We start from the raw sequence: 14,924 nt of genomic DNA, 5'->3' as shown, positions 1-14,924 counted from the left end.
GGTATTCTTGCAAGTGTCCTGATGAGTGCAAGATGAAAAGCTTAGACATGTCTCTTCTTTCAGCAATAATACCTTCCTGTAAATTGTTGGAGTCTCCCTCAGTATTCATAATCTCTGGCAATTTTTTCAACCGCAATTTTAGAGATTTTATTTTTGATTACAAAGCATAAATTATTAATGGCAATTGTCATCAGCAGTAGTGTCAGCACATGTATGGAGTTAGGTCACAGATCAGCCATAATGTAATAGAATGGCACTGAATAAGGTGATGGACTGAATGGGCTCCTCTGGTTCCTATGCTGCTATGAGCACTCCACTTCCAACACTAAAACATAGAAACAGCCTCTGATTTACTTCACTTCAAAAGACTGCTTATAGTTCTAGAAAAATGCTTGTCAGTGAAGTCATCTCAGTGGACGCAAATTAGTGTACCAAGAGGTTCAACTAAGCAGGCGCACTTTGGGCTGTTTCCAAGTTCTTGTCCCAAATTCCTTATGGAAACATCATTTGTCTTTATTGTTCTTGAGGAGTGTGCATCTGGCGACTGTTACACTCAACATTCTGGGAGTTTGCTGGAAAGATAAACTAAGGAATTCTTTTGGATGGGTGGAAGGTTCTGAAATATGATACTAATATTTTACTGGTGTTATTACTAGCACTGTATAATATTTTATCCAGTCCCCATGGTTTACAGCAATTTATTTCTCATTGAAGCGTAAGTTTGTTACTTAATTAATCATTTTTACATTATCATTGTGGTGTCGCTGACATTAACTGACAGCAATCTATACTCTCCACTAAAGAAGCACGAACTGTGATGCGAATCCGTTAATATTTGTGTCTCAGTGCTTCCTAATTGTCCATTGCACAGTACAGTAACCTCCTCAGATCAGGCAAGTTAATTTATTGAACTGTTGATATTGGCTTCGCTGCTGCATCTAATGCAGATTAGTCTGACTAAATTGTTGCAGAGAATTTGATTAACTTGCACACATTTTACAATGCATTTAATTTAAGAATTTTTTTCCTGGATATCTGTGCTCCTCTCATTGTGGTCTCTTGTGCATCCCTAATTTTAAGTGCTCCACTATTGATGACCACACCTTCAGATGCCTAGGTCCCAAGCTCAAGAATACCCTCCCTACACCTCCCCACCTCCCAACATTGTTTTCCTCCACTCAGATGCACCTTAAAACCTATCGGTCATCGGCCCAAATATATCCTTAGTAGTTTGGTGTAAAATTTTGTTTTATAATGCTCCTGTAAAGCACCTTGGGAACTTTTATTGCATTAAAGGGGCAATATAAGTATAAGTTGCTGTTAAAAGTAATTTTCAGCTTTTGATTAGGACAATAGTGAATATATGATATCTGTTTTAAAAAAAAGTTGAGGCTCTTGATTGTTGGAAAGTTTGATCAAAGAATCTAATCACACAGCGCACTCTGCCTGTGATGTTAAGCACTGCCATCGCTTCTTTCCAGGGAAAAATGGAGTCTATTTCACGATAATTAACCAATGCAATAATAGTCCTTTACATTGTGAAGTTGAACATTCAGCTGAATAAAGTTTTCCATGTTACAGTGGTCTAATGTGTGTGTTTTTTTTCCCCTTTATTTTGCAGGGCATGCCAGGAGAAGCAGGGAAGAGGGGCAAGATGGGTAGGCCGGTAAAGATTTTCTCCATTTTTCTTAGCTGTTTTGTCTGAAAGTGCGAGACAGTGATGAACAGCAATGCAAATTTAAAACAAAACTTGCAAAAGAGACTGAGAAATGGATGAGGAAAGGGAAATTGCAATGAGAAATATACAGCTACACATCATATATAATTTATAAGCTGCTCAAGACTGTCTTGCACCTTTTAATTTGAAAGAAAAAATATTGAAATAGCTGCACCAATTGTTTTTAATTCTTTCTCAGGGTGCGGGCATCACTGGCTAGGCCAGCACTTGTTGCCCATTCCTAAGTATCCTTGAGAAGGTGATGGTGAGCCACTTTCTTGAACCGCTGCAGTCCGTGTGATGTAGGTAGACCCACAGTGCTGTTAGGGAGGGAGCTCCAGGCTGTTGATCTGGTGACAGTGAAGGAATGGCAATATAGTTCCAAGTCAGGGTGCTTTGTAGATTAGAGGGGAACTTCCTGGTGATGGTGTTCCCATACATCTACTGCCCTTGTCCTTCTAGGTGGTAGAGGTCGCAGGTTTGGAAGGTACTGTTGAAGGAGCCTTTGTGAGTTGCTGCAGTGCATCTTGTAGATAGTACACACTGGTGTCGCTGCATGCCAGTGAGTGGGGAGAGTAAATGTTTATGGTAGCGGCTGGAGTGCTGATCAAGTGGGCTGTTTTGTCCTTGATGGTGTCAAGCTTCATTAGTGTTGTTGGAGAGGTACTCATCCAGTCAATTAGAGAGTATTCCATCACACTCCTGACTTCCACACTTTGCAAGTTGCCTGTCATTAATTACCTACTTTATAATTCTTAGACAAGTTCCTGAGCCTCAAAAGATGATGTAATTACAGTACCAAGTTAATTGCAATCTATGCATGTGTTGACATTGAGTGTGAGGCTGAATGACTCACTATTTTAACATTCACAAACCAGTGGCTTCTATCCTTTATAAACAAAACCACAGGGGCTGGAGATAGGCTGATATAAAACATTAGTGTATATATAAAATACTTTACAGTGCAGCCTTTGTAAGAATAAGAGTCCCCATAAGAAACCGAGACATTTTTATGAGTTCCAACAGTAAAGCTGTGCAAAGATACACTTGCATTTGCAAATAAATGTTTTTTTTGGATGGGGATTATGGTAGAATGGGAATTCAACATTTGGAATGCAATGAATGGACAGGATTTTTGCATAATAGGAATGAAATGTTTTACATCTGTGCTTGGAGCGGTGGAGGGAGCGAATGGAAATTAAACATTGGAAGACTTTGTGCTTTGTTCAAGTGTTCGCTCATACAATTCAAACATACAAAAAGACAGCAATCTTTAACGATGCTAATGGTCACTGAACACCTCATGTTTGTGAAATATAGCGGCTGTAATCCTTGTTCTCACAGATAGAAATGCAACCTGTTCCACTGCGATTTGAATCCAGTGTGGTCTCCTACTAATTCAGGACACAGATTTTATGGTCAAGGATTAAATATTATTATGTGATCGTCATTAAATGCACCACCTGCTAAAATGTAAGATGTTCTGTGGACGGAAAAAAAAAACGCCACAAAACATTGTTCTCCAAAGAACGCACGCTAAGTGAATAACTTGGACTCAAGTGATGAAGTCATCTCAGGACAATAGTGAATTGGTGGAGTGTAATGTGGGCTGTCAGTTCCCAGGGACTAAACAACTTTTTTGACGATTTCTGCTGCAGCAGGGCAGACCTATGGCTTCACTTGACTCCCGGTCAGCTGGTTAATGATGGATTGATGTGACTGTGGGTGCCTGTAAGCCTGAGAATTTGGGCATAATGCGATTTAACCACCGCCCCCCCCCACAACGCACCCCAGTCATGTGCAATCACCGGAAGCACGCCTTTCCAATGTGTTATAAATTGTGGGTGGGGGGCAAAATATTGCCAAATTTTAAAGGTAACTGAGTTGTTCTGTTAATAGTATATTAATTGTGTTTAATGGTATGCAGGTGCTGGACACTAACTGGGAATTCACTTGTGCCCCCATAAAAAGCATTAGACTGAAACTGTGGCAGTTGGGTTAGCAGGCGCATGTTTATGTCTAATTTTGTAAATGGGCTGACAAGTGGCAAGTAACATTCGCGCCACACAAGTGTCAGGCAATGACCACCTCCAGCAAGACAGAATCCAACCATCACCCCCTAACATTCAATGGCATCACCATCTCTGAATCTCCCACTATCAACATCCTGGGGGTTACCATTGACCAGAAACTGAACTGGGCTAGCCATATAAATACTGTGGCTACAAAAGCAGGACATAGGCAAGCAATTCTGCAGTGAGTAACTCAACACCTGACTCCTCAAAGCCTGTCCACCATCTACAAGGCACAAGCCAGGAGTGTGATGGAATACTCCCCACTTGCCTGGATGAGTGCAGCTCCAACAGCACTCAAGCTTGATGCCATCCAGGACAAAGCAACCCACTTGATTGGCAAGCCATCCACAAACATTCACTCCTTTCACCACCGACGCACAGCGGCAGCAGTGTGTACCATCTACAAGATGCACTGCAGGAACTCACCGAGCCTCCTTAGATAGCCCCTTCCACATGGGGGGGACACGCGCAGCTTTTTGGGTGAAAACTGATTTGGATGAAGACTATTAAACAAGCTTAAAAGATTGTGCAGACTCAGGCTTAATGTAGTTATGCATGTTGTTGTATTTCATTAAGGCAGGCAGTGAAGGATAGAACTTGAGCATATCTTTACACAATTTTATATGTGTTTTTTTTAATTCATTCATGGGATGTGGGCGTTGCTGGCTAGGCCAGCATTTATTGTCCATCCCTAATTGCCCTTGAGAAGGTGATGGTGAGCTGTCTTCTTGAACTGCTGCAGTCCATGTGGTGTAGGTATACCCACTATGCTGTTAGGGAGGGAGTTCCAGGATTTTGACCCAGCCACAGTGAAGGAACGGTGATATATTTCCAAATCAGGATGATGAGTGGCTTGAAAGAGAACTTCCAGGTGATAGTGTCCCCATGTGTCTGCTGCCTTTGTCCTTCTAGATGGCAGTGGTCGTGGGTTTGGAAGGTACTGTCTAAGGAGGCTTGGTGAGTTCCTACAGTGCATTTTGTAGATGGTACATGTTGCTGCCACTGTTCACCAGTGGTGGAGGGAGTGAATGTTTGTGGATGGGGTGCCAATCAAGTGAGCTGCTTTATCCTGGATGGTGTCAAGCTTCTTGAGTGTTGTTGGAGCTGCACTCATCCAGGCAAGTGGAGAGTAGTCCATCACACTCCTGACTTGTGCCTTGTAGATGGTGGATAGGCTTTGGGGAGTCAGGAGGTGAGTTAATCAGCGCAGGATTCCTAGCCTCTGACCTGCTGTCGTAGCCATTGTATTTATATGGCTAGTCCAATTCAGTTTCTGGCCACTGATAACCCCCAGGATGTTGATAGTGGGGATTCAGTGATGGTAATGCCCTTAAATGTTAGGGGGCAATGGTTATATTCTCTCTTGTTGGAGGTGGTCATTGCCTGGCACTTGTGTGACGCAAATGTTAGTTGCCACTTGTCAGCCCATTTACAAGATTAGACATTATAAGCATGTGCCTGCTAACCAGCTACTATAGTTTCAGTCTGTTGCTTTTTATGGGGGTACAAGTGAAATCCCAGTTAGTGTCCAGCACCTGCATACCATTAAACACAATTAATATACTATTAACAGACGCAACTCAGTTACATTTAAAATTTGGCAATTTTTTGCACTATTTGTTATGATTTCCCCCAGATTGAGCTATTTTATTGGGTGGAAATCATGCAGAAATGCATGTGCAATATGTACATTATACTACCTGCAAAGTGGGAGTCTAGCTTTATTGCATGCAGATCCTTCACTAGCAGGACATTGACCCAGTGACAGTGAAGGAACAGTGAAATATTTCCAAATCGGATGGTGTGTGGCTTGGAGGAGAACTTGCAAGTGGTGGTGTTTCCATGCACCTGCTGTCCTTGTTCTTCTAGGTGGTAGAAGTTGTGGGTTTGGGAGATGCTGTCAAAGGGGGCTTGACAAGTTACAGCAGCGCATTATAGATGTTGCACTCTGCTGCAGCAGTGTAAGTCAGCTAATGACATGTGTAACCAGTTTAGACCCAGGAATGTGATCATGTAGCAGCTGGTAATCAGCGCTGAACAACCTCCTAAGCATCCATTATGGGGGAGGGAAGTGCGCGCTCATTACAAACAAGAAATGCACCAGCTGCCGTGTTGGTATTGGAAAAGAAACAAGCATCCATGGCCATGCCTGAAACATGCCCTTTGCACACACCCCACGATCCCCAAACCCTTTCCTTGGACCCACATATCTCAGAATCGCTGTGACACTATCAGTGGCCCAATCTCTCTCACCTCTTAAAAGTTAGCTTGGAACACAGTTCTCCAGCTCCAATACTTCAAGCCTCACCATTCAGGTGCAATGAATGTAAATCTGCACTTAGCTCCCCCGAACTCCTGCACCTTACACTTTGACTTGTTCAAAGTTCAGATTTAAGCTCGAGTATATAGTTCTCTGAAATTGAGAATGTGGGTCAATAAACCAGTTTAAAAAAAAAGGCCAATAGCATCTTATGGTTTTGTAGAGTTAGAGGATAAAGAAATAATGATGAATTTATGTAAAAAGATAGGTTAAAAGCCTGCTCTGTCAACTGTGTAATATTAGGCAGACAAACCATGGCAATCTATGTTTGAGTGTTTCAGGTCAGACATTGGCATGGACATTGTTCTAGTTTCACGGATGTGTATCCTCATCTACAAAGCTATGGGGTATCTGCCTTTTCCTTTTGACAAATCCCTTTGATGAACATCCCAAATATTTCAGTTACGTCCAGACAAACCCCATGGAGGGACTTCCTGTGGGACAGGTCATACCCTTTCCCCGTTTGTGAACTTCCCTCCTGGGTGGAAATTGGTCAGAGGTTGCTGACAAGTCCTTTCCACATAATCCTCTCCCCTCTGCCTTGTCACTGGGAGAAATGGTGATTATCGCTGCAAGGAAACAATCCACAAACTGTTACAAGTAGGCAGATGTAACTGGAACTGCAGAAAGACAGCTGCAGATGCCATTTGAAAGAAGTTTATATTTGCAGGTGATGTCCAATTGTGCACCATTGTATAAAGGATGTTCTGCATATATATTGGAAAATTCTACGACTTGTATGATATGATTTTTAAATGACCATTTATAGAATGTTTTTCAGGCTACTTTTACTTTGCTCAAACCTTACATGGAAGCTGAAGGTTTGATGTAAACCTAACCAGATATTGTGCACTCTTGGGTAGAGATTTTGATCTCTGGTATTATTTTGAACACTTTGCAATCCTGCCAATGTGGAGTTTTCTTTGGTGGCAGTATGCCTTGGCAATCTTTGACAATTGTGTGTTCAAACCTAACCTTTTTTCTGTAAGCCTTCATGTTGCTGATTTGTTTTCAACAGACCTGGCATCCAATTTTAGAATGCTTACCGTGCAGAGGAGGTCATTCAGCCCATCATGCCCACGCTGGCCCTCTGCAAGAGCAACTCACCTATTCCCACACCCCCATTTTTTGTAGCCCTGCATATTTTTTCTGTTCAGAAAATTACTCTTCTCGAAGCCTCAACGGAATCTGTCTTCACCACACTTTCAGAAAGTGCATATCAGATCCTCACCACTCGCTGCATTAAAAAGCTTTTCCTCATGTCACTGTTACTTCTTTTGCCAATAACCTTAAATCTCTGCCCTCTGCTCCCGGATGCTTTCACCAATGGGAACAGTTTCCCCTTATCTACTCTGTCCAGACCCCTCATGATTTTGAACACCTCTATCAGATCTCCCCTCAACCTTCCCTCCTCTAGGGAGAACAGTCCCAACTTTCTCAATCTATCTGTGGAACTGTAATGTTTGAAGTTTTGTAAATCTGTTTTCTTTTGTGTCAGACTCTGTGGCCTTATTTCAAGTGTTCCAAGTAATAATGCAGTTCGAAACTTTCCAAGCTACTTGCAAAGAAAAACAATTCTGTTGCACAGAATCTGTCCAAATTTCTCGCTTTCTGGTCTCCCATTTTATGCCTTCACCACCCTGGGATATAGTTACGTTAATTTGCATTCCTTAATACATGTAAATTGACTCAATGAGATAATCCGTTTGAATTGAATTGATATCCTGCTGGCCTGTACCCTTCCTGCACTAATGCTGGCTGATGTCTCCATTGCAACTATCACAATGGACATCATTTTCTTCATGGTGGACTACAGTCATACTGAGCATAAACAAAGATGGTTCTGGTTGTTGGAAGCCAATCATCTCAGCCCCAAGGCATCGCTGCAGGAGCTCCTCGGAGTAGTGTCCTAGGCCCAACCATCTTTAGCTGCATCATTAATGACCTTCTCACCAACATAAGGTCAGAAGTGGGGACGTTCGTTGATGATCACCACTGCTCAGATACTGAAGCAGTCCATGTCCCTATGCAGCAAGACCTGGACAACATTCAGGCTTGGGCTTTTTTTTTATATTCATTTACGGGATGTGGGCATCGCTGGCTAAGGCAGCATTTATTGCCCATCCCTAATTGCCCTTGAAAAGGTGGTGGTGAACTGCCCTCTTGAACCATTGCAGTCCCTGAGGTGTAGGTACATCCACAGTGTAGTTAGGGAGGGAGTTCCAGGAGACCCAGTGTCAGTGAAGGAACAGTGATGTATTTCCAAGTCAGGATGGTGAGTGGCTCGGAGGGGAAGTTCCAGGTGGTGGTGTTGCCATGTGTCTGCTGCCCTTGTCCTTCTAGATGGTAGCAGTTGTGAGTTTGGAAGGTGCTGTCTAAGGAGCCTTCGTGAGTTTCTGCATTGCACCTTGTAGATGGTACACACTGCTGCCACTGCTTGTCGGTGGTGGCAAGTGTGAATGTTTGTGCATGTGGTGCCAATCAAGCAGGTTGCTTTGTCCTGGATGGTGTCAAGCTTCTTGAGTGTTGTTAGAGCTGCACTCATCCAGGCAAGTGGGGAGTATCCCAGCACACTCCTGACTTGTGCCTTGTAGATGGTGGACAGGCTTTGGGGAGTGATAAGTGTCAAGTAACATTTTGTGCCACACAAGTGCCAAGCAATGACCATTTCCAACAGGAGAGAATCTAACCATCACCCTTTGACATTGAATAGCATTACCATCACTGAATCCCCCACTATCAACATCCTGGGCGGTTACCATTTCCAGAAAATTAGTTGGACCAGCCATATAAATACTGTCACTACAAGGTTAAATCAAAGGCTGGGAATTCTGTGGCGAGTAACTCACCTCCTGACTCCCTGAAGCCTGTCCACCATCTAAAAGGCATAAGACAGGAGTGTGATGGAATAACCTCCACTTACCTGAATGAGTATAACTTCAACAACTCTCAAAAAGCTTGACACCATTCAGGACAAAGCAACTCACCTGATCGGCACTCCAGCTACCACCTTCAACATTCATTCCCTCCACTACTGATGTACAGCAGTGTGTACCATCTACAAGATGCACTGCAGTAAATTGCCAAGGCTCCTTCAGCAGTACATTCTAAACCCGCAACTTTTACCAACTAGAAGCAGCAGGCAGCATATTAAGCTTATTAAAGGCCTATTAAGACCAATTATTGGATTGTTCAGTCAGCCTCCAAGCTCCGGTGGGGGAGAGTTTAGCTGTCTGGAGGTGGCGTCCCTGGCAGACAGGGCGGCCAGCATTCCTAGCAGGCTTGGAGGCCCTCCTTGCCTGCCTGTCTATAAACTGCTGCTCCAAGTTGCCCTGTAGAAAAATTTCACCCTCCACTATGGTGGTCAGACTGCTGAATCTAATTTCTACTTCAAACATTAAAAAGTTGGAGAAAGGGTATCTCTATTTGGAATGCCCTCTCTCTCACTTACCTGCCCTGGCATCCAATTGCTGTTGCAGCTTTCAAGCTGTGAGGTCTCTGGCTTGGACTATGCAGCTTGGATGGTGAACCTGTCCTTTGGCCACTAATTGTCCAACTCTGGGGGGGAAAACACAAGTGAGTGACTTTCCCACATCGTGACGGCACCTGACCCCCTTTGAGCCTAATGGTAGACTTCAGAAGCCCACAGGAAAAATCTGTCTGTAATATGGGATCTAACATTAGAAAAATAGATCATTAGCAATGTTGACATGTTTCATTATGTTAGGTATGGCTCGAAATTAGATTTGTGTAGTATTAGTATCTGACTACTTACCACATTCTTATACTTTTAAACGGTTATTAACTGATCTAAAATAAACTAACTCCCTTGTTAAAATTGCAAACAAATTTGTCTCAATAAATGTCAGCTTCAGTGCTGATTCTGTCGTGGAAGTGGTCTGATACACTGTCAATGAGCACCTTCTCTCCCTCCACACACGAACCTGCACCATGGGGTATTCAAGAATGCACAGTACAACATGTCAAACCATACCTGCAACCCACAACTGGCTTGCCCAACTGCTCGTTGACATTAGTTCACAGTTCTATAAGTTAACTGCAAAACTTTTCTGTTGCTGGATCCAAACATCCTGAATATTTTCCACAAGAAGAAAATCCTTACCAGTGTCAACAGTTGATCTATTCAGTTTTCAGTATGTCTTCCAAGTATGCTAAGCTGAAGAACAGTGCCACTCTCTTCCATTCCCTTCAGAGAGTTTTTTTGGTTACTATTGTCTGGTCATCGCTGTGAGTTGGTGGTTGAATGCAACCTTATCCTTGATGATTCCCATCCAATTGCCATGTTTTTTTTGTTCATAGAGGCTGCATTTTTAACCAGTTTGTACCCTTCTCCGAATCCTACCTTTCAGTGTTATCCTTTGGTGAACTGAGTCCCGTTCCAGATATTATTGCCATTGCCTTTTCCACAACCGCATCTGCTTCATTTACCAGAATTTGGCTCTCTTCCCAGTGCTAATTTCTGATCAACTCCAACCGCAATATTGTCACCCGGTGACTCATAGAAGAAAATGCTTCATCGCCTCCTTGTTGAGCTGCTAATTTTGCCCTTTGTTTTGCCCACTACCCAGTCAGGTTACAATTTCTCAGGTGCCTGGAGGCCTCCAGTATCCTGATGAAGTGACAACTCTTTATTGTTCATCTGCCTGGATGAGGAGTGTAGAGGCCAGCTGTGGGGGTTCCAACTCCCTGCCACGCTAACTAAAAACAAACACAACTTGAGTATAAGACTTTATAGTCTGTTTATGCTTCATGCTGCCTTAATATCTAGGCCATCAAACTATGAATAACTGCTTAACTGTAATTGTAGCTGTACGATGAGTGCATTAACATTCTGCTGACTTAAAGTTAAGATGCTGTGGATTATAATATTTCATGTTATTGGATGGGTGATAAGTGAATCCACTTACCACAGCAAAACTGTAAAATGCCTTTACTCCTTTCACTCCAGAAACAACCCATTCATCACTAAAAGCATTCCAAGTTAAACAAATTCGCATTTTTAAAAAATGATTGTCTCAAAGTATGGGTAATTATATAGGCCAGAGGTTGTCAGATCCTGGCATTCTATGAGTTGGGATATTTCTTCTCTGTAATCATGAACAATGAGTAGCTACTCACTATTTAATTAGGGCGACATAGAAGAGAAAGGAAAGGCTTGCATCTCCGTAGTGCCTTTCATGATCCTAGGATGTCCCAAAGTGTTTTACAGCCAAGGAAGTACTTTTGAACTGTAGTCGCCATTGAATGTAAGAAATATGGCAGCCAATTTGAACACAGCAAACTCCCACAAGCCACAATGTGATAATGATTAGATAACATGTTTCTGTGATGTTGGTTGAGGGATAAGTATTGGCCAGGAAACCAGGGATAACGGCTTTTCTTCGAAATAGTGCCTTGAGACCTTTCACACCCACTGTTCTTGCCCATTGTCAAGCAAGTGGTTAGGATCTGGAATGCACAGCCTGAGAGTGGTGGTGGAGGTGGATTCAGTCAGGGATTTCATAGGGAATTGGATAATTATCTGAAGAGAAAAAAAATTAGGGGCTACAGGGAAAGGTCAGGGGAACGCACCAGCTGAGATGCTCTTGCAGAGATCCGGCACAAACGTGATGGGCCGAATGGCCTCCTGTGCTGTATCCATTCTATGATTCTATGAATATCCACTTTTCTTTAGGTTGGTCAAGAATAGAGCTTTACTGTGGCTGTCCCTTTCCTGTTGCCAATGATAGCATCTTTATTACTAACCAACCTGGGACCAGAGATCAAACCTGCTACCTTCCTGAGCTGTGTGGCTCAGTACTACATCAAGTGGCCATCAGGTTGGAACTTAGAGACAGCAACTATTTGACCATGTCACATCTTCATTGAAAGTGTTTGCTGCTCTAACCTTTGAGCTTGCTATAAGACGGGAGGTAAACTAAAGTTGGGTTGGTTTTCGCGGCTTTTGTGCAACCAAAGAGATACAACGTCTCAAATCCAGCAATCTCAGGACTGAGGCTGTGCCGGATTTCGAATCTTGCCGAGATTTCAGCTCGGGCGGTTTGGGCCAAGCAGGGTTGGGTGGGGGCGAGGGTCGCTCAGAGCTCAGGAACAGACCAGCTCGCAAGGGGCGAAACAGATAACTAATCTGGTGCCAATGCTGCACCTAGCCAAATTGTCCAGGTAAGTTAGTTTTTTCTCATTTTCCTCAATTGAAATTGATGCAGGTCCCATTCTAAAAATGTCCTGTTTGCGGACAACTCTGGTTTTAGGCCAGGCAGATTTGAGACACTGTACTGTACTAGTAGGAACAATACTTTCTTTTTCCTCCATACGTCCCTGCAGCGGGACACTAGGCAGGCAGTTTCACCTCAAGTAAAATATTGGCAAAAGTCCTTTTGTTTTATCTGCACAACGAGCATTTTCAAACAGTCCTTGAATTTGTTCTAAAATCTGGTCATCAGCCAGGGAGAATTCAATTCAATCCTATTTTTGGATGAAAATAGCACAGAGGTGGAATTATGCCAGGATTTCCCGGACTCTCCTCTTGGCAGTCAAGCGTTACTCTTTACTCCAATAGGCATGTGCCACAAAGAAATAAATATAAAAAGGAAAGAGGTAGAGAAGGAATGGTGAAAGGACTGAAATGGAAGAGAATAATATTAAAATTGAGTATATGGATATCATGAAAGAAATAGAACCAGAGTGACAAGAGAGTATTTAATTTTGAGACTAAAAAGCTTGAAAGTTAGGGGATGGAAATGGTATGATTTGGAATAACTTGCCAGTTCTCCGTTATTCTGATATTTTAGATTTTTTGAGCAAAAGATTTCCTTTGCGCCTTGTTTGGTGGGGCAGGGGCAGGGGGGGTGGTGGGGGTGTGCGGGATTAGACAGAATGTGGAGCTGATCAGATCAGCCATGATCTTTTTGAATAGCGGAGCAGGTTTGAGGGGACTGAATGGACTATTCCTGTTGCTAAATTGTATGTTTGTGTGTAACGTAGCGAAGTTCAATTCAGGCAGGAGTCAGATTACAGCATCCCAATGGAGGCAGAGAAAAACTGCAAGTGGGAAATAAAAATGTGAAAACTTCTAATTGCACAGCATGGCAGATACTGCCCGAAGGAGAAAGGGAGGCCCTTGGACATGATTCTGAGTGGGAACTCTTTCACTCAGAGGAACTGGGGTGTCCCTGCACATGAATCACAGAGAGTTAAAAAGCAGGTTAGGAAGCCAAATGGCATGTTAGCTTTTTTGTAAAGGGATTAGAGTGTATGAATAAAGAAGTCTTACAATTATACAGAGCATTGGTGAGTAGGGTTGCCAGTTGTGATTAAATGTATTCCTGGAGGTTGCTTCGCATGACTTGCCCCCCACTAGTCGGCCAAAACGTTCATCCTTGTGGCATATTGCCTTCCTACGCCAATTGGAAAGCGAAAAAACTCATTACCCAATTGGATGATGATTGACTGTCAGACAAACTGCCCCTTTTTCCCCCCCCATTTTCAATATTTCTATCTGGTAAAGAGAAATGTTCAAAGAAAATGACAAACAAAAATCTTCTTTTAATGTCCTGATGTTTTTTCTTTAAGGTTGCACACAGCAGTGTCCTGGAGATTGATCTTCAATTCCCGAGACTCCAGGCCAATCTTGGAGGGTTGGCAACCCTCACAAACTTGGTGGTGGTGTGTGCAGTTTTGGTCTCCTTCCCTAAGAAAGGATATACATGGCCTAGAGGGAGTGCAAGGAAGATTCACTGGACTGGTTCCTGGGAGGGGAATTGCCTATGAGGAAAGATTGAATAGACTACGCCTATATTCGCTGAAGTTTAGAGGAATGAGAGGTGATCTAATTGAAACATAAAATTCTTAAGGGGCCTGACAGAGTAGATTCTGAGATCATGTTTCCCGGCTGGGGGAGCTAGAACACAGTGTCACAGTCTCAGGAGAAGATGTCAACCATTTAGGACTGAGATAAGGAGAAATTCCTTTACTCAAAGGGTTGCGAATCTTTTGAATTCTCCACCCACGGGGCTGTGGATGCTCAGTTCTTGAATACGTTCAAGAGGGAGGTTGACAGATTTTTGGGCGCTAAGTTAATGAAGGGATATGGGGACAGTGCGGGGAAGGTGGAGGTCAAAGATCAGCCATGATCTTGTTGAATGGCAGAGCAGGTTCGAAGGGCCGAATTGCCTACTCCTGCTCCTATTTCTTCTGTTATTATTTTCTATGATCATAGGATTACCTAGGATATACAGCACACAAGCAGCCCATTCAGCCCAATCAGACCAAGCTCCACTGCAACCACTTTCCATTTTTCCTCATCTAAATTTATCATTGTAACTAACCCTCTGTTCCATTCTCCCTCATTTGCTTGTCTAGCTTCCCCTTAAAGACATCTATACTGTTCAACAAAGCAGCAGTGACATGAGAAAAATATTTTTATGCAGCGAGTGGTTAGGATCTGGAATGCACTGCCTGAGAGTGTGGTGGAGGCAGATTCAGAAGGGAATTGGATAATTATCTGAAGAGAAAAAGAGTTGCAGCATTACAGGGAAAAGACAGGGGAGTGGGATGAGGTGAGTTGCTCTTGCACAGAGCTAGCAGGGACGTGACAGGCTGAATGGCCTCCTCCTGTGCTGTGATCATGTTATGATTCTATGATTCCCTGTGGTAGTGATCTCCACATTCTCTCCACTCTTTGGGTGAAGACGTTTCTTCTGAATTCCCTACTGGATTTCTTGGTGACTATCTTGTATTGATGACCTCTAGTTATGCTCTTCCCCACATTCTCTCTGTATCCACTCTCTCA

General features: G+C 43.1%; 1 protein-coding gene across 2 annotated transcripts in view; it reads left to right on the top strand.

The window, feature by feature from the left end:
- Positions 1-14,924, top strand: part of col27a1b (collagen, type XXVII, alpha 1b) — a 598,999-nt gene that overhangs the window by 198,735 nt on the left and 385,340 nt on the right. For both annotated transcript variants that reach the window (XM_041193458.1, XM_041193459.1), the window contains exon 12: positions 1,622-1,666. In XM_041193458.1, coding sequence (XP_041049392.1) covers positions 1,622-1,666 — 45 coding nt within the window. The remainder of the gene's footprint in view (positions 1-1,621; positions 1,667-14,924) is intronic.

Source organism: Carcharodon carcharias, chromosome 8 (genome assembly GCF_017639515.1).
Source record: "Carcharodon carcharias isolate sCarCar2 chromosome 8, sCarCar2.pri, whole genome shotgun sequence".
Lineage (NCBI taxonomy): Eukaryota > Metazoa > Chordata > Chondrichthyes > Lamniformes > Lamnidae > Carcharodon > Carcharodon carcharias.
The sequence above is the reverse complement of the archived record's forward strand: the minus strand, read 5'-3'. Positions and strand labels throughout refer to the sequence as shown.